This window comes from Toxotes jaculatrix, chromosome 2, assembly GCF_017976425.1.
Source record: "Toxotes jaculatrix isolate fToxJac2 chromosome 2, fToxJac2.pri, whole genome shotgun sequence".
Lineage (NCBI taxonomy): Eukaryota > Metazoa > Chordata > Actinopteri > Toxotidae > Toxotes > Toxotes jaculatrix.
Window position 1 is genome coordinate 16,899,463 of NC_054395.1, and position 18,893 is coordinate 16,918,355.

The 18,893-nt window shown below is 40.4% G+C and overlaps 1 protein-coding gene across 1 annotated transcript; it reads left to right on the forward strand.

Moving 5' to 3' along the window:
- Positions 1-5,665: 5,665 nt before the first annotated feature.
- Positions 5,666-13,610, forward strand: LOC121191268. Its single transcript, XM_041052448.1, has 3 exons — positions 5,666-5,921; positions 7,614-8,791; positions 13,515-13,610. Exons 1-3 carry the CDS (start codon positions 5,666-5,668, stop codon positions 13,608-13,610), a joined length of 1,530 nt encoding a protein of 509 aa, XP_040908382.1.
- Positions 13,611-18,893: the final 5,283 nt, after the last annotated feature.

Below are 18,893 nucleotides of genomic sequence, written 5' to 3' on the forward strand. Positions count from 1 at the left end.
GAAGAAAGAAGTTCCACTGAAGACTGAGTTGTGACAGTTGATTTTTTTTTTTTTATTAAATTTTCAGTGTTGTGAGTATCAAAAGCAAAATTACATTCACCACCTCCACAATGTTGAGGTGACAGCAGAAATCTCAGAGATGGATATCTCAAACCGAGACAGAAACAAAACACTGAAACAATCTGCATGACTAGATACTAATGCAAAAGTCAAAATAAATAAATGCTTTTGTTTGTTTGTTGAACACCTTCCTTTTTCAGGCCTGTATTGGACAGTTGTAAAGGAGCAACACTTGCAGTAAAATCTCCTCAAAGGAGCACTTAGCCAGTTTCACACATTCATTGCATTTGACTTGCCTTTAAATCTGTATTCTCGCTTTTAAATTCCCGCTGTTAACTTTATTGTCTTTTAAAGCTTTTGTGTGTTTTCAGTTCCTTTAAGTGCATCAGTTTTTTATGAGCTAATCAAATGTTTTGCGTGTTGCTAAACCCCATTCTATGAAGTAACACCAGCTGTTGGGACAATGTGGGAAAGTAAAGACACTTTTTTATTAATGAAGCACTTTGGCAGGACACAGAGCAGTTGCTGGGATCAAGTTTGCAGCTTTTCAGCTACAAAATGATCTCCGTAAACAAAAGTCCCACTGCTTGAAAGTGCAGGCACTATGAATATGTGTTTTGTTTACTTTTTGTTCATTTAAAAAGACAGATTGCCCATGACATAATCTGTTTATGAAATTTCAAAGCATTAAGCGTGGAGTGGTGAATTTATTCATCTTATCATAGCATGCTCCGCATATGGTCACAGTATGAGAGCTCTAACCACTTTTCATAGAGGAATACAGCTATTATCTCTGTGTGCTTTGTCATCCTAATAGCTTCAGCGGACATAGATGAATAAGCTGAATGGCAGACATGTGATTCTCACTGCGTTGGATGTTAATGGAAGCTTGCGAAGATAAAATCTGATCTACTGGCCTTCACATTTACAAATGGATCACACAGGGTTGTCAGGTAGTTGATAGACGGATAAAAGTTACACCAAGCACCGCTTTATGAATGTGATCCTAATCTTTGACCAGCCACAGCAAATTGCATATTTTGTGGGCATGTATATGCAGGAATAGAATAGAGATAAACAGTGAAAACTGCAGACAGAATAAAAGTATGTAGGTAACTGTGCATGTTGGATGTCATGTTCTGAGCCAAACAGGAGAATAGAAATTTACCTGATCCAGGCATTTTGAATGGATTAATGAATACAGGGTTTTTAAACCAAGCCTCTTTCTGATTCTTTGCTTATTTGCTCCAGACATGTCAGCTGTCAAATTGGCTCTGCTTTACAATATTCAAACCATTTTTGAAACACAGAAAGTTGCAAACATCTTTTTTTTTTGCCTCAATTCCAGACACATTTTGCAGGTGGCATCGCCTGTAAAGTTCTGCTTTTGATTGTAAACGGCATTTTCAACTTAAGTCTTTGCAGTTTATGAAGAGAGGCTGTTGCAATATGGTCGAAGCTTTCCTGCACAAGAATTCCTCAGCACAGCTACTCCTCTCGCCACAGACGTATCAATAAAACATTATAACACATATGATCATATGAGACCATCAAAGGCAAGTTTTGATGCAGGCTGTATATGTTCTCAATGCTGGGCCAATCACCAGTAAAAACTATCAAAATTGTAATTTACATTATCCACCATGTAGCTGTCAAAGAAAACTAAGAGAAAATTTAAAATCCTATCAGATATTCTCATTTTAATGATCTGTTTCTTCTCCTCTTTGTGGCCCCTCACTTTGTTTATTGGCTTTTTTTTCTGCTCAATCTGTCAAAAGCCCCCTTACTGCTGTAAGGGGTCTCTGACAGATGGCAATGATGGATTCTCTGTGTGCATAGCAAACATTCAAAAGGCATAGATAAGGGAAGTATAAACAGCAAAGTAAATATATTGACAGAAAAGAGGAGACAACAGAAAAAAACAGGTAGAGAAGACATACACAAAAAGAGAAAAGAAAAAAAACAGAAGAAAATCAGTGAAAGACAAGCCAGTTAAACAAATAAGGGAACAATTCTTTCATGGTTTTAACTCAGCATGAAGATGCTTTCAAAATGTTTTGTTTTGATCCACTAATGAGAGCCGTGTTTAAGGATGTGCCATTTGAACCGTCAATCAGGGGGAGCTACAACAAAAACAAACTTTGAGAGCTCTCTGCCTGGGAGTATTTTCCTCCCTCCTCTCCTTTGCACACACTATCTGTCCATCCAGCCTCCCTGATCCTGCATCTCCTCTGTGGCAAACAAAGCGGTTGGGAGCAGGAAAAACAGGGTAGGCTGTAATTCAAGCGTAAAAGATGGATAAAAGGCAGTGGAATGGTAGATATCTGCATCGTGGAAACAGACACCATGAGGAGAAAGAATTAGAGGGATTAAGCAGAAAGGAAGTGAGCAGGGTAAATTGGGGTGGGGGAGGGACGACTATCTGTCGGTGTTTAGTGATGAGAAAGCAAGAAACGGGAACACTGGTGACGTCACGGTGGAATAAAGTGCACGTTTCAGGAGCATTGTACCTGTGGAGCCTTGAACGTGATTGTCCAGAAAAAACAGGCTGTAAGCACAACGTGATGGAAGAGGGAGGCAGTGTGGACGTGTGTGTACACAGAGCGTGTACATGAGTGAGCAGCGCGGCGCATGTTTCCATGCAGATGGAAGTTTGTTTAGAATAGTATGAGTGTGAGAAGCAAGTATGCAGATGGAGATGCAGATGTGGTGAATAGGACTCTGTGCTCTTCGGGGGTCTCTGGGATAAACTGGCAGTGTCGAGACGTTTTTGCCCTCCACATTTCTTCCACTTTCTCAATGTCAGCCAACACCCCCTACTGCATCTGGACTCACAGCCTGAGTCCAGACCATGTATTGCATGTTTATGATGAATCTGTTTTTCAGACTGTGAACAAATGAATGAGAGCATTTTTTGGGGTCCCAGACCCTCGGCGGCTCCGAAAACCCTTGGTACACTGCCTCTCAGTTGGCATGTCAGTTGATTGGGGGCAAAATCTTCAGAAATGACAAAGGCCTTAAGATTGGTCCTGCATTGTTACTGTATTAGGTTTGTGTTAATGTAGGACCACAATAGAAATTTGGCACCACTATTGATATGAGTTGTGTTAAATTTCAGTCTTTTATCAATTAAATTTGATTTCATGCATAACAAATGGCTTGTTTTTCATGGTATTAAATAGTTTACTGTTAAATTGAATTTTTGCTTTGCATATACAATTTTTTTCTTCCAGAAAAACCCAAGTTATGTCATGTAAAGTGAAGAAGAAATGTTTACGCTTCTGTACTATTTCTAGGTCAGCAATCACATTTCTGCAAATTTGGAGCACTGACCAACTTAACTCCGTTTGTATAAAATGTCAGATTTCCTTGAGTTGTATCTCATCCGCTCAGGTGGATTTGATCTTTTCATCAGAGGCTCATTCAGTGTAATGCAACTTGCAGCCAGTGCTCACCTGTTATAAATAAAGCTGTGCCTCAAGTTTCCAGCAAATCATTGTTTGCCAAGTAGCGTTGTGATGGTGGCAAAAATGGCATCAAGGCTAAGTGAAAATTTCAAATTGTTAGGCTAAGCAAAGAGGGGCTTTCTCAGCATCAAATCATGATTAGATTAAAGGTTTCTGAGGGGGGCAGTGCATGGAAGTCTAAAACTCTTTGCAGGAACTGGATCAGTTGTATCCAAAACACAATAAGGCAGACCAAAAGTAACCACACTATCTGAAGCTCAATACCTCAAGCTTAGTTTTCTGAGAGATCGAAAAGCAACTTTGTCACAGATACAGAATTTGCTAAATAAAGACCACAAGACTCCAATCACCAGAAGTGCTGTCAAAATAAGGCTGTCTTGTTGTGGTCTCAGAGGACGAGTAGCAGCTTCTAAACCACTTCTTAGGAGGGGAAACAAGGCCAAACACTTGGGGTGGGCTAAGAAATACCAGCATTACAGGGTGGATGACTGGAAAAAAAAGTCTGATTTACTGATGAATCCAAGTTAAAGATTTATGGTAGGGTGTCTGTAAGGAGACCAACAGGAGAGAGAATGATACTGCAGTGTGTCAAACCCACAGTGAAACATGGTGTTGGGAATATTCAAGTCTTTGAGTGTTTTGCCTCGTCTGGCGAAGAACTACTCTGTTCTTCAGAGATGTGCTATACCTTGTGGGTTTACATCTTTGTGGAGCAGGATTCTTATTGCAACAGGATAAACAACGCAAACACACCTCAAAGGACTTCAGCCCCACTGAACATTTATGGGGGTTGGGGGGCACTTGAAGAAAGCCTAGCATTCTGTCCCATCACAAGAAATTCTTTGGAACATTGTCAGATCATGCCAGTATAATATGGGTCATCAGGTTTTGCTCAAACTTGTGGACTACATGTCAGCTGGAGGACACGCTGTCATTAAAGCAAGAAGGGGGACATCATAAACAGGGGTGCGCATAACTGGTACGCAGGTACGCATGCGCGACAAAAATCCGGAATGTGTAATGCGCACTTGCGTTACTAGGCGGGAGTCCGACCAAGATGGCGTACTGAGTAGTCGCATCAGCCCGAGCTCCTAATAGAGTCCCGATGTGAAAGTTTATTGAGGCTTGATACTCCACTTTTTTGATTGATAATAAGACTCAGCCTAAATATGAAGAAAAATATCAGCGCTAAACCCTCAGCTGTAAAAAACCTCTCGCTTAATAGCGAGCACGACTATTCAACTCCCATGGAAACAGCTAATGCTAGCTGCAACAAACGGGACAGGATGATGACACCTGTAAGTACCCCAGAAAAGTCACACACAGAGAAGAAAGCCAAAAGCTCACCACGGGAAGACATTACCGACACTTCTACCGACGCTATTCTGAAAGCTATCGAAATGCTGGGGAAACGTTTTGATGACCGAATGGAGGAAGTTAGCAAACAAATGCAACAACACAGCACCATGCTAGCTAATATCGCTAAATCTGTGCAGCTTAACTCAGAAGAGTTGGAAGAGTGTAAAACGAAAATAAAAAGCCTGGAAAAACAGATGGAATCTCTCTCGAAAGATAATGATAACATCAAAGCACGTTTATTGATGCAAGAAAGATATAAAAGAAGATGGTGCCTTCGTGTTAAAGGAAAGCCAGAGAAAGTGAATGAAAACATCAGAGCAGAGGTTGTGGAGCTTCTGGGAAGAATCGCTCCAGACCTGAAGACGAAGATGGATGAAGAGGTGGATGTTGTTCACAGAGTCGGGCGAGCGACGGAGAATAAAAACCGACAAATCATCATCCTGTTTGTGAAACGTGCCGTAAGGGATGACATCTGGAAACGAACGAGGGCTTCTCCGGTGTGCAAAGTAGAGGGAATCCGATTCGCCGAAGACTTAACCCAAGAGGACTGGAGGTCCAGACAGGCTCTGTGGCCTCAGATCGATCAGGCGAGGAAGGAAGGGAAGGCTGCGGGGTTCAGAGGCCCCTATGGATTCATCGAGGGCAAGCGCATCACAGAAACTCCTGGTATGGGCTGATACTAGTTTGAAAGGAATAATCAGTGGTACAGTTCAGAAGATGGGACTTTTGCCTCAAGATTTTTCTAACCCACCTTCTTATACCTTTCATAAATCTTGCTTATGTGTTCTCTGTTTCAGTTAAAAACTGACATTTCTTTTTTCTCTGTTAATACAAGGGGACTTAAAGACTCAGTTAAGCGCAAAGCTATTTTTCTGTTTTGTAAGGGGCAGCAAGCCAATTGTGTCTTTCTACAGGAAACTCATTCTGATGAGACTGATGTTAAGTTCTGGTCACAACAATGGGGAGATAAAATATTCTTCAGTCATGGTACAAACCGGTCAGCTGGAGTTGCCATCTGCCTCAACAGATGTCCTGGTAAGGTTTTGTGGAACAAGGCAGATAAAGATGGACATTGGATTGCTTGTGTTTTGAATGTGGACAACGTGATGTTTAGTATGGTTAATATCTATGGGTACAACAATGATCAAAAAAACAAAATTTTGCTCTATCAAATTTCAACACTTATCAACGAAATGAAGTCAAAATTCCTCACTGATCAGGTAATAGTTGGTGGTGATTTCAATATAACCCCTGATGAATGGATGGATCGATGGCCCTCAAAATTCTTAAGGGAACACAGTAACCCGATAATGGAAAATTTCACCAAAAATAATAATCTAATTGATGTCTGGAGAACTTTAAATGTAAATGTGAGACAGTTCACTTGGCTCAAACCTAATGGGCTAAGCAGATCACGTATTGATTATTGGTTGGTTTCAAATTCAGTTTTACAATATATTACAGAGACAACAATATCTAATTCCCCTTTAAGTGATCATTGCACTATCTCTCTCAATCTTAAAAACAAAGACCAAAATAATAAATTCAGAAATTATTGGAAATTCAATTCCCAATTGTTAAAAAATGTAGAATACTGTAACGCTATTAAAACACTTATTTTGGATATCAAAAATGATGAGGCTATTGGCACAGCAATATCAAAATGGGAATATCTAAAATTCAGTATTAGAAAACTTTCAATAACATTTAGCAAAAATCTAAACAAAGTGAGAAGAGAAGAAGAAACAAGTGTGATCAAAGAACTTATGAGTCTCTATAGTAAGTTGAATTGGACTGAAGAAGACAAAGAAAATATCAACAAATTACAATCCAAATTGGATGAGATGTATGTACACAAAGCCAAAGGTGCGTATATAAGGTCCAGAGCCAAATGGATAGAGGAGGGAGAAAAAAATACAGCCTATTTCTGCAATTTAGAAAAACGGAGACAAGAGTATAATTCAATTTGTAGTCTGATAATAAATGGGGAGGAATGCACAGATAATAAACTCATCTCAAAGGAAGTCCATAATTTTTACAGTAACCTTTACAAATCATCATATTCAGAACAAAATGCCACATCCTTCTTTGACAAATTAAATAATCAAATTCCAATAATTGATGATAACTTTAAAGAAATATGTGATGAAGATTTAAGGTTGGATGAATTTGATTGTGCCATTAAAACCATGGCGTCTGACCGCTCACCAGGGCCAGATGGAATAACAACAAATTTTTATAAACATTTTTGGGAAGATATAAAACTGTTATTATTCCAAGCTATAATTGAATGTATAGATCAAAATGAACTCATGGAAAGCATGAAACAAGGGGTAATCAAACTCATTCCAAAACCCGGGAAAGATAAAAAAATTCTAAATAACTTAAGACCTATAACACTTTTAAATACGGATTACAAGATCCTCACAAAGGTCTTGGCTACAAGATTAAAAGTTGGCATCTCCAAAATAATTAGTCAAACACAGTCAGGATTTCTTAAAGGCAGATCGATACATAATAATATCCGCTTGGTTTTGGACCTTATTGATTATAATCACCTAATTAAGGATGACGGTTTTATATTGTTTCTGGACTTCCACAAAGCATTTGACTCTATCGAACATGCTTTCATTCTTAATACATTTAAACTCTTTGGGTTTGGTGATACATTTATTGATATGATTGCCATGTTATACAAAGATATTAACAGCTGTGTCTCCCTCTCAGACGGCACATGTCCCAGGTTCAGGATTGAAAGAGGCATCAGACAAGGCTGCAGCATTTCACCTCTCTTATTCATTGTTGCCACTGAATTATTAGCTATCACTATCTTAAATTCTTCCATTAAAGGATTAGAAATAAATAACAACAGATTAATCATAAGTCAGCTTGCTGATGACACAACAATCTTTCTAAAAAATAAAGAACAAATCCCTTTGGCCTTGGATACAATACAGACTTTCTCTCAGGCTTCTGGTCTGCTCCTGAACCTGGACAAATGTGAACTCATGAGTATTCACAATTCCTCTGAATCCTCATTGTATAATATCCCCATCAAAACCGAGGTCAAATATCTAGGAATCTGGATAACTAAATATGCAGATGAAAGGGTAAAAAAGAACATTCAAAATGTTAGTGAAACATGCAAAAAACGCTTAAATATTTGGTTGCAAAGGGATTTAACACTGTTTGGAAGAACTATGTTAACCAAAATTGAGTCATTATCCAGATTAATTTATCCAGCATATTCTTTAGCAATCCCCCAAAAATTTATAAAGGAAATTAATAGAACAAACTTTAACTTTATATGGAAAAATAAACATCATTATATTAATAATAGAGACTTGATAAAAGGTTATGAGGAGGGTGGTATAAAGGCAATTGATTTTGAGATTATGAATATTTTGCTGAAAATTAGATGGCTCCAGTCCTTTTTGAAAAATGATAATGGGATATGGTTTTCACTACCTGCTTTTATTTTTAATAAGGTTGGAGGTATTCAATTTCTGCTCGTATGTGATTTTGAAATCTCCAAGCTTCCCATAAAACTGTCGAAATTTCACCAACAGGTTCTATTACATTGGAAGATGATATTCAAGCATAATTTCAGCCCCCATAATGTACCTTTATGGAATAACAGGGTGATATTGAATCGAAGGAAATCTATGTTTATAGAAGAGTGGTTAACAAAGAAAATTTGGTCTATTTTACATATAATGGATGAAAATGGAAATATACTTGAATTTAATGATTTTAATGCCAAATATAACATGTCCTGTTCATATAACGTATACAAGACAGTTGTACAAAATATTCCAAATGCATTTATCCAATCAATAAGAAATAATATATTGTGCATATCCTGCCCAAATTTACATAAAGTGAAATTAGATGAGTTGGACCTAGTAAATAAAAAATGTAATAATAAATTTATTAGGAAGTATTTAGTAAATATTTTATTTTCAGGTATAACGAAAAGTTCATTGTCTCTCAGAGATTATAATAAATCTGAAATTTCATCAATTCGAACAAAATATTTAAAATTTCCTATTTCTCCAAAATGCAAAGAAGTCCAGTTTAAAACTACAAACAGTATTTATCCTTCGAATGAATTCATGAAAAAAAGATTCAAATTTGAAGTAGAAAATTGCTATATCTGTAAAACAATCCCTGAAACAACAGAACACTTATTCTATGAATGTGAGTCAGTCCAGAATTTATGGAAATCTCTTCATGATTTAATATCTTCCAATTATAGAAATTACAACATTGAATTCTGGTCCTTTCAAAATATTCGAAACGGAGTTGTGCTTAAAGATAAAAGAATTGAATTTTTGATAAATAATTTTATCATTATTACAAAATATTTTATACACAAATGTAGATATGCCAAGTCCACCCCCTCATGGCCTGCTCTTAAAAATGAATTTTCCCTCCTCCAAAAGTGTCTGAGACGCTTAGATATGCCCAATGCAAATAAATTATGCACAATTATAGATGAGCTTCATTTATTCTAGCCCCTTAAAACCCCTTATTTATTTCATTTTTTTTATTATTTTTTATTGGTATTTATTTAATTCCTTTTCCCTTATTTTATTTTTTTTGAAACAAAGAAGGTGTTTTCAAATTTGTAATGTATTTGGATGTTATTTTGAGATTGTCATGTTCAATTGTATGTTCATATTTGTCTGTTGTTCAATAAAGTTGAAAAAAAAAAAAAAAAAAAAAAAAAAAAAAAAAAAAAGAAAAAAAAAAACTTGCGTTACTAGGCGACTCTGCGTACCTGGCCGTCACGACATCACCGTCTCATCTTACGTTACACATGTTGCTTGTCAACTACTGTCAGAGATGTACCCCCCCCCCAAAAAACAACAGACATTAAGCAGCTTCTTTGGCGTTTCGCCACCTACAAAGAAACGCCAACCGGAGCCAGAGCCGAAGAAAAGACTTTTTTTCAGAAAATGGCTCCAAGATGTGCCGTGGCTTGAAGCTAACGATGAGCGCGCTGAAATGTGGTGCAAGATTTGCCGCTCGCATCCACATCTAGCAGACAGAACTGTGCGTTTTATAAAGGCTCAAAGAATTTCAACCATCCTTTATTCGACAAACACGAAAGAGCAAGGAGCACATGAATGTAGTGCTAGTCATCGCTAATAAACAAGCTAGCCGAGAAGAAATCTCGGCCAGTGGGGGCGACACCGAGGAGGACAGCGAGGAGGACTGCACTTCACGCTATATGTGGGGTGAGTACCAAACACCATCTCCTGGTACTCGCCTGAGTAACTCACTAGAAAAGTTATGTGCATCCCTGATAATAAATACTAAGATATTCTGAAATTCATGTACAGTACATTTTCCTCGCAACTTGTCAAATGATTTGTAATGAAAACAAAATCAAATGAAATACAAAATAGAAGTATCTTGAAGAGTGGTCAGACGCTACTGAGTCTGTGTTCTGTTTAGCTTGGCTCTACGGGTGGCAATGTCTTTCTCTCAGTCGCTCTGCCACTTTGGTCCAGCCTGAAATATGTCAACAACTGTTGGATGGATTGCCATGACATTTGGTGCAGACACTCATGTTCCCCTCAGGATGAATTGTAATAACTTTGGTTATCCCTCGACTTCTCATCTAGTGCCATCATCAGGTCAAAATGTTATTTTTCCAATACTTTTGTTTATGACCAAATACCTGCAAAAGTAGAGACATTCCCATCAGCCTCAGCTGTACCAAGGACAGCCTAGTGGAGCTGCCAGCATGGCTGTAGACTCCCTCATTTAGATATCTGTGTGTATGTGTCTGATTTGGCACGTATGTTATGCATACATTGTTTTATTAAAGAACAACCCCAAGCCAAACAATTGCCTAATATTAAGGCCATGCATCAAAATTGAGTTTTAACAGCTTTAAATTGATATTGTGCGTACGTGGTACATATTACTAAATAAATATGTCTTTGATCAAATTACTACAAACACAGAGAAAAACCTTGGGTCAGGTGGTATTCCAGCAAAGGAGTAATAGTTGGTTTCTGGTGCTCTAGGCAAAATATAATTAAGCTGCCATGTGTGGTCGGCTGTGTGCTCTGTACTTGATTCATACTTGGAGGCGAAAGGGAGGGTATGTACACACAATGCACAGAATGCCGGAGGGGAACGGGGTCACTGGGAGCCCATTATCTCAATTTTGCCATGAGGTTGCCTATAGCAGGTTACTCTGGCCATCTGTACCTGCATGTGTCCATGCAGTGCAGACAGTAGTGAGTAAAGCAAAGAATAACAGTGAAGTAGAGATAACCACCAGATGAGCTGCAGCTATTTGTTTGGACAGATCTCCCTGAATAATGGAACATACTTCTGTAAACCCCAAAAGTTGGACTGAGTGAGACAGTGTTACACAAACTGGAAGAGAGAGATGAAGAGTTGCGGCTGGAAAAAAAAAAAAAAAAACATTGACAGTGGAGGTGTATCAATTTTACCCTGTAAATATGAGCAGTCAGACAAAGAGGAAGCCTGAGGAGAAAAACAAACCTTCTATCCAAGTGTTATAGTGAATGAAAGCAACATAAATAGTATCAAGACAAAATAAATCCGGGTTGGAAATCATTTCTACATATTTCATCTAACGAGGACTGAGGGTGGAAGATGGATTGTAGCCCGAATGTGAACACAGTCATAAAAACACGCTCGTTCATGCTACCTTAAAGGTGTCATGCTTTCTGTCAAAATGAGCATTTGTTTATGTCATACCGAGAAACCAGCGTTTCGTTGTGGAAAAGACACTGTTCAAATCCAAGATGTGTGTTTGCCTGAGTTTGTGTGCATGTGCATGTTTGTACGCTTGCACTCTCAAGAATGCCTGTTTCCATGCACCTACCTGCCATGCACAGGTCTGCGTGCATGAGAGCGCTGACGTCATAGTGTTAATGATGATTATGATGATGGTTGTTTATTTATCTGTGGAGGTGGAAAAAGGTAGATGGGGGTTGAATGAGTGCAGTGTCAGGGGCTGCAGAGAGCGGAGCTCAAGCCAGGAAGAGCGAGGGAGCAAGGAAGAGGGAGAGTCGGGGAAGACGGGTGAATAGTTCTCTGTGTGGGGAGCGAGAGAAAAGAGAGACCCTCTTGTGGTGTGTTTACATGTCAGTGTAGATCTTCGTCTGATTGATCGTATCTGTGTGCTTGTGTGTCTGCATGTGTGTGTCTGTGTCACAGAGTGGGTTTCCACATTGCAATACCAGGCTTGCCCATGCTATAATTTAAATGGGACCATTATGTCTATTATGCACTAAGTGTCATGCAATGATATGCTACTGCATGTAGTTTCATTTAGTAACTCCTTGGACACTGTAAGTAATGTCTGGTCTATGCTAAGAGGGGGTGTATGTTAAAAGAATTGCTCCTGGTAAGTCCACCATTGTGATTTATAATGGCAGAAACCTACGAACCAACTCCATGTGACAGGAAGTGTAAATCTGAGCTTGGCTAAATGCTGCACTGGACTGAGAGACAGCAGTGGAGGCATATTTCATAAGAGAATGAGGCAAATCTGATGTGCTTAATGGAAATTAAAGGTAACCATAGGTAATAACTCCATAATTGCCCAACGGTATTTTTCCAACTGTGGTTTTATTTGTATTTTTAATCCATGTTTTCCTGAATTGCACTGACCACTACAATGCAATCATTCACTGTAATCAATCTACTTAATTAGACGTATGTGTTTATACAAGGGTGTTATCAGGAAACAAGCCATCACCAGCAGACACTCTCTGCTCCGCTTTGAAGCGTGGTTCAGATAATGTGGGAACAATTGCTGTGAGTCTTCAGCTCAGATCTGAGTGTTTCCTGAGTTTAAAGCCGCTAAGGAGCTGGTTAAATCAGGCTGGTTCTCATTATTCAGCAAGCAAAGGGGGGGAGGAATGGTTCTCGGGTATCGAAGGATTGAAAGAGCCAAACAGAACGCAGAAATCACAGGACGGTCTGTTTTTTTTTGGTTTGTTTTTTCGCCTTAAGAAGGAAATTGTTTGGTCACGTAATGGAAAATCTCTGACATGATAGTAGGAGTCTGGAATTATAGGAAAAGTGACGAGGGTGATTAAAAAAGGAGGCAGGTAGACACACACACACCCTGACATATACAAACAAACATGCACACACAAAAGAGGGTGTTTAGGAAGATTGTGCTCATCTCCTGTTACAGTCAATGAAACATTAAGTGTGTCAGTCACCATGGTGTATTTGCAAGGTGTCAGGTTAGTGCCCTTCGCAGAGAGGCTCCTCTCACTCGTGGGAGTATTGCTGTGTGTGTGTGTGTACATGAAGTCATGTGTATGTGCATGTGTGCACGTCTACCTATTTCTGTTTGTTTAATGAAGGCCTCTCGTGTAAAATGAGTCTCGACTCTGAGTCGATTAGGCTCCTGGGTGTCACCCTGCTAATCTAATAGAGTAACTTTGTTAGACCATGTCTAGACACACTCAAATGGTCATTTGCTTGCGCTAAGCGTAGTGATAACACTATTACCAACTGTCAGCAATTATGATACTTTAGCCTCACATCAAAGAAGTCGTGATGGTGCCAGTGTAGAGTATATGCTGTAGTGTGGCTGTGTTTATGGCACTGTTCCCATAGCTTCTCAAGGAGCGTGACCCTTCAGTTCCCAGGGTGAGGAGACTGAAGAGGCTGTGGAAACCCGGCAACAGTTTGACCATTCATTTCATTCCATAAAAAGATCTTGTGTACCAGTTTTCTTCTCCTTCCCTCCTGGGACAGAGGTGCCACTTCGGATTCAGGAGTTTGGGACTTTGGAACAAACTGTTTTGTGTCCCGCTGAGACACATAACAGGCATTGCATAAGTCGAGGGCACTGGCAGCCCAACGTGGCAGCGCGAGTTCTGTCGCTTCCTCCATCTGCTGCTGCTCAGTCTGGGTTCCTGTGTTTTACAATGACAAGGCTGTGACAGGGCCGTAATCACGCTGCATCAGCTGGCCAAATGGGAGGGATGACAAGTTTCGGTGACTGACAGTGGATTAGCTGTTCTCTCTCCCACTTTCTTCCTGCTTTGATGGCCAAAGAACAGTGAATGGCATCTTTTTGAAGTATGCCAGATTACACCTTTCACAAGTAACTGAAGAATATTATAGTAGAACCTATATGCTGCTGTGTTAGTGCTCATTATCAAGTAAACCATCCCTGGGTGGCCGATGTTCTTCCTAGCTCTTTCGAGGATGTCCTGAGTACAATAGGTCATGTAGCACAGAGTAACATAAACAACCCAGCCTGGCTCATAGGGTCATATGTTAGTCATCATGCAGGCAATTAGCCTGAGTAATTTCGTAGTTATAAATACAAACCATGTCATTTGTTGGTGATGTTGAAATGTTTTCTCAAGATTGAAGACATCCTAAAGCAGAGCGCAATGTCCAAGTAAAAGCAGCGGTCTTGATTTTAACTTTTTATGGGAGTGTGTAGCATTGAATGGATGTGAACAAGGGTGTTAAGAGACAATGAAGAGTTATATATAGAGTCCAGTCTTTGTGAGTCTGCTGTAAGTTGTTTGGTGGAACTAAGCAGGGATTAGGGCTGATTTCTGTATTATATTTCCATGGAAAATGAGCCGGTGATGCAGGGAGCCGACGGGGAACGAAAGGCATCAGAGCTTGGGCCTTCTCATGGTTCTGACTCGCTGCCATTTACTGTCACTCCACGCTCAGTTTCTCTCCAGCACTTTTAATTCCACCTGCCTCCTGGAAGGACTCCCTCCTGTGTTTTTTCCCCTGTGCTGTCTCTTCGTAACCAAAATCTTTAAAACACCTCTGGGGGGAAACACATAAATACGTAACTTGTCTGAGGATTCTTTCCATGATTTGGTGTGATCATTTCAAGGTTGATATTTTAGTGCTGACACACAAGGAGAGTGTAGAAGAAATGTTTGTTGGCTTGCAGTTAGCTAAAATGAGCCAGAAGACCACGCAGTAAAGTACCAGGCAGAATCAGCATGACTTTATTCTGCTAAAGATAGTGTCGGAGCTGAGATTTGACTAAATAGATAAATGCTTATCCTGTGCACAGACTAAACTCTTTAACTCTTTAACACCAGAATTTTCAAGAAACTGCAGCATGTTGTGATTACTTGGTAAAATTACCACATGATGTAATAGAAAAATCTGGAAAATGAAGCCATATGTTGAACATAGCCTATCTTCAGTTGGGCTCTGTGAATTGTTTTTCTAAGATTAGGCAATAGGATGATAGGAAGCCATGGATAACACTGGTGGAGGAGCTTTGAAGTGGATAAAGGGAAGGGGCCATGCAGGTATGTGCACTTGATGGGTTGCTGAAAGAAATATCAGGTCAGCAGCAGTGAAGGAATGTGAGAAAAAAAATAGCATAAGTGCCGAACCTCCACCTTAGAGCCAATAACAACAGCGTTTTCCTTGAGCATATGAACGTTGAGAATTATATGTATCAAAAGCCAGTCTGTTTATTGGTTTATAAAAGACATATAAGGGCAAAATACTGCATGTCATCATATTTGCCTGTGCCTGTTATTCCATCTTCATTCCTTCATGATTCACCCAGCTGTTCCATAAGATACCATCAAAAGCAGGATAAAAGTTAGAAATAAAAGTAGAACTCTGATGCCATTTTAATATTACTGCTTGAAATATGTCCTAAGTGATAAAAACCTAATGGCAGTGCATCAGCCGAGAACACTAAAGTCAGAGTTACAGGATGCCTACTGTTTCATTCCCTCTGGCTTTACCTAAAGACTGGGTTAACTGGAGCTATTCAAAGATGGCGAGATAAAAGAGGAGATGGAAGCTGGACTGTCTTCTTTGTCTCAGATGGCTTTGCACCGTGGAACATCAGGTATGTCACTGATTAACCTGCCCAGAGGCCAAATGTGTTCTCGCTGCTAGTCAAAATCTGCACGGTGCTTCCTGTCTGCAGCCTCCCAGCTGATTCACCAGGATTGAACACACCACAGATTCACTGCTGCAGCCACCAGATACATTCCTCTGACAGCAGACAGTCAGCATGCTCACTTCTTTCATTAGTGCACAGTCAGACGTGAGCCACAGAACCTCAAGCACCCATTAGAGATTTTGTCAGAACAACGGCGTTTCTCTCCTCCTCCCCTAAGACTTCAAATTTCATTCAGGAACCAGGCGGCGTTTATGAAAAGCAACACAGACAAGGGTCCTGCCGAGCTGTTACAGTGAATGGAGAAACATAATCAAAGCTGGGTTTTCTGGTGGATTTGCAGAAATCTGTTTTCATCAAAACTCTTTAGAGATGCTTCACTGGACGAGAACGGGGAGAGTGGTTCAGACATTCAAGACAAGGGAGACAGACAAGGGGTCCGAATAGATAGAAATCAGGAAATAGCACCAGATCCTATGAGACAGCAAAAAGGGAGTGACTCAAGTAGAATACTTTATCTATTTCTTTTAACAGCTACTGTTAAGTAGAAGTTATGGACAATGGGAGAAAGGACTTGGCTTTAGGGTAATAAAAAAGCACATGTCACATTTGTCATTTGGGGAGTTTTAGAGGGATTGCACTGTGTCTGTAAGTATGACATAATTAGTTTCTTGATAGCATGTGTCTGGCAACAGGTGGGAGATGGTCCTGGCCACGTCGAGGATATGATCACTCACCGTGCGCGCAGAGCTGACTCACTGGACGTAGAAGAGGTGTATTAAATTAAACTATGTGAGTGTCGCTGGGAAATAAGCTTTGTTTTGGCAACCAAGAGAACACACTGATTTTGAACTAGTGAACACAGAGCTGGAAAGTGGGGGGTTGCCGAGTTGTCCGAGTGCCAAGACGCTCCAATTTCAGGGGAGCAGAGTTGTAATGACATCAGGGCAGTGTAATGCAGGTTGTCATGAGTGCAGCATGCTTGTCTTGATGTAATGTAACTCTGGCAGTACCCCCTAAACTCACAGCAAGGACACAGACGCTAAAACATTTAATAGAATTAGAGATTGAGAGATCAAACGGGAGAAAGAGCAAGGGAAACTGAAAGAGAGAGAGAGCAGAGGAAATACTGGCAAGAATGGAAGACAGGTTTCAGATGGAAAATATAGCACATCAACAGCCCATCAATCACTGCTTTTACCTCTCCTTCCACTCTGAGTTTTATCTAGGGTACATGTGGTCAAAGTGCTGCCGTGGCCCTAACTGTTTCTCTCTGATGAGCCACAACGTATCAACATTCTCAGAAAACCCAGCTAGCAGCACAGGCCCACTGATTCATCATAAGCATAAAACCAAACAGAAATAGCTCACAGGCTCCCCTCGCTCTCACTTTGCCAAGAGGCTTTCAGTGCCGTGGAGAAGGGGGAAAAAAAAAAACTGAGTGAAGTAAGTTAAGGAAAGGTGAGCAAGACAGGCAGGTTCCTATTTAGACACAATGCAATAAAGCCCACCACACACATGCTCGCCCTTCACACCATGCAACATTTAACCACACTGGACCACTGACAGGGCAGAATACCAGGGCAGGGCCATGTAAAGGGCTGGCTCGTGTAGCACAGGTGGAATCTGTTTCTCTGCCTGGAGCTAAGAACACGGCTGCAGTAAAAGCATATGCAGATGTGCACACATATTTAAGGCACATGCATACCAGAATACACATCCACTTACACAAACAGCTATGCCCTCAAGCTTCATATTTCCTCCCCTGGGGATAAAATAGAAAGCACTATGGACTTACAAATTTCTTTTACAAGGTACAAGTTAAGTGCTGGAGTCGCATAAAACAAGCATGTCTGTTTCCTTTCAAATAAGCAGCTATGTTTTGACTATGAACTCAGAGAGGGGAGCCCCTGTTATCTACGGAGGGCTTAGAGCAGTATCAGGGTGGCCGAGTTAGTCAAGTCAGAGATACTGTCAAACTGCATGACCCAGGTTCAAGCATCATGTTGGCCTGCACATCCTCAGTGGCGGTATCCTTGCACAAGGTACTGCAACGGCAGAAGTTTAAGGGCTCTGTGCTCTGCAGCAATCAACCAGTCCACAAATAGGAAAAGCTGAGCAATCAAAACAGAATATGGAAAAACAGACATTTGCTGATGGGGATCACTTTCAGAGATAATAAGCATCCTATGATCTCACTAGGTGGTAAATAAATAACAAGTGTGCAGCTCCTGATAAAGAGGCAGACAGGGATCTGATGCTTTATTGGCTCCTTTCATTTTGAAAGATAAGGTGGCGATGAAGTGTTGCACCCGCTAACTGAGCCGTGAACTTGCTGGTTATCAAACTATATCACCTCCATATATCATACTGTCCTTCCTCCCACTCCCAACCAAACCCTCACCCTCGGTTAGCCCGTTACCCCACCCCCCCTGCATGCCATCCTCTTTGACCTCTTTTCTACATCCCTTTCTTCCAAGGAAACATCATTACTAACTTCTCTCAACTACCCGTTCATAATTCTTCTCTGATTAGGTCTATCACTGCTGAGGAAGACACTGGAAATCCCTGTGAAGAGAAAGCTAAGAGGACATAAAGAGAGAGCCCAAAACACAGACAGGCAGGCCCAAGTAATGGAGAATTGCTGACCGTTGACGTAGTTTAATGTAGCTAAGCCATAGCTGTGGGGGGAAAAAAGCCCCATTAACAGAGAGCAGAGCTGGCTGACTGGATGCAGCTGTGCTCGGCAGAGCCTGATGATCAAGAGCAAGCTGATTGATTATGATCACCTGCACTGCATTGCGTAGCATAGCATAGCAGAGCTGATCAACATGAAAGAGGGGAGCATGTTCATATGTATTGTGGAAAGTTACCTGTTGGATCTTAGATTACACTGGACTAATAGAGTGTGTATGAAAGAGTGACAAAGAGAGAAAGAACGAGAAAGGGAGGACTCTGGAAATGATCAGGCGCAAGCCTGCAGCAGAATTACAGCCAGTAATAAAAGCAGTTTGAGTATCAGCATCATACCTTGTGGTTAAAATAAAAACCTTTCAGATTAGCATTTATCTTAGGACGGGAGA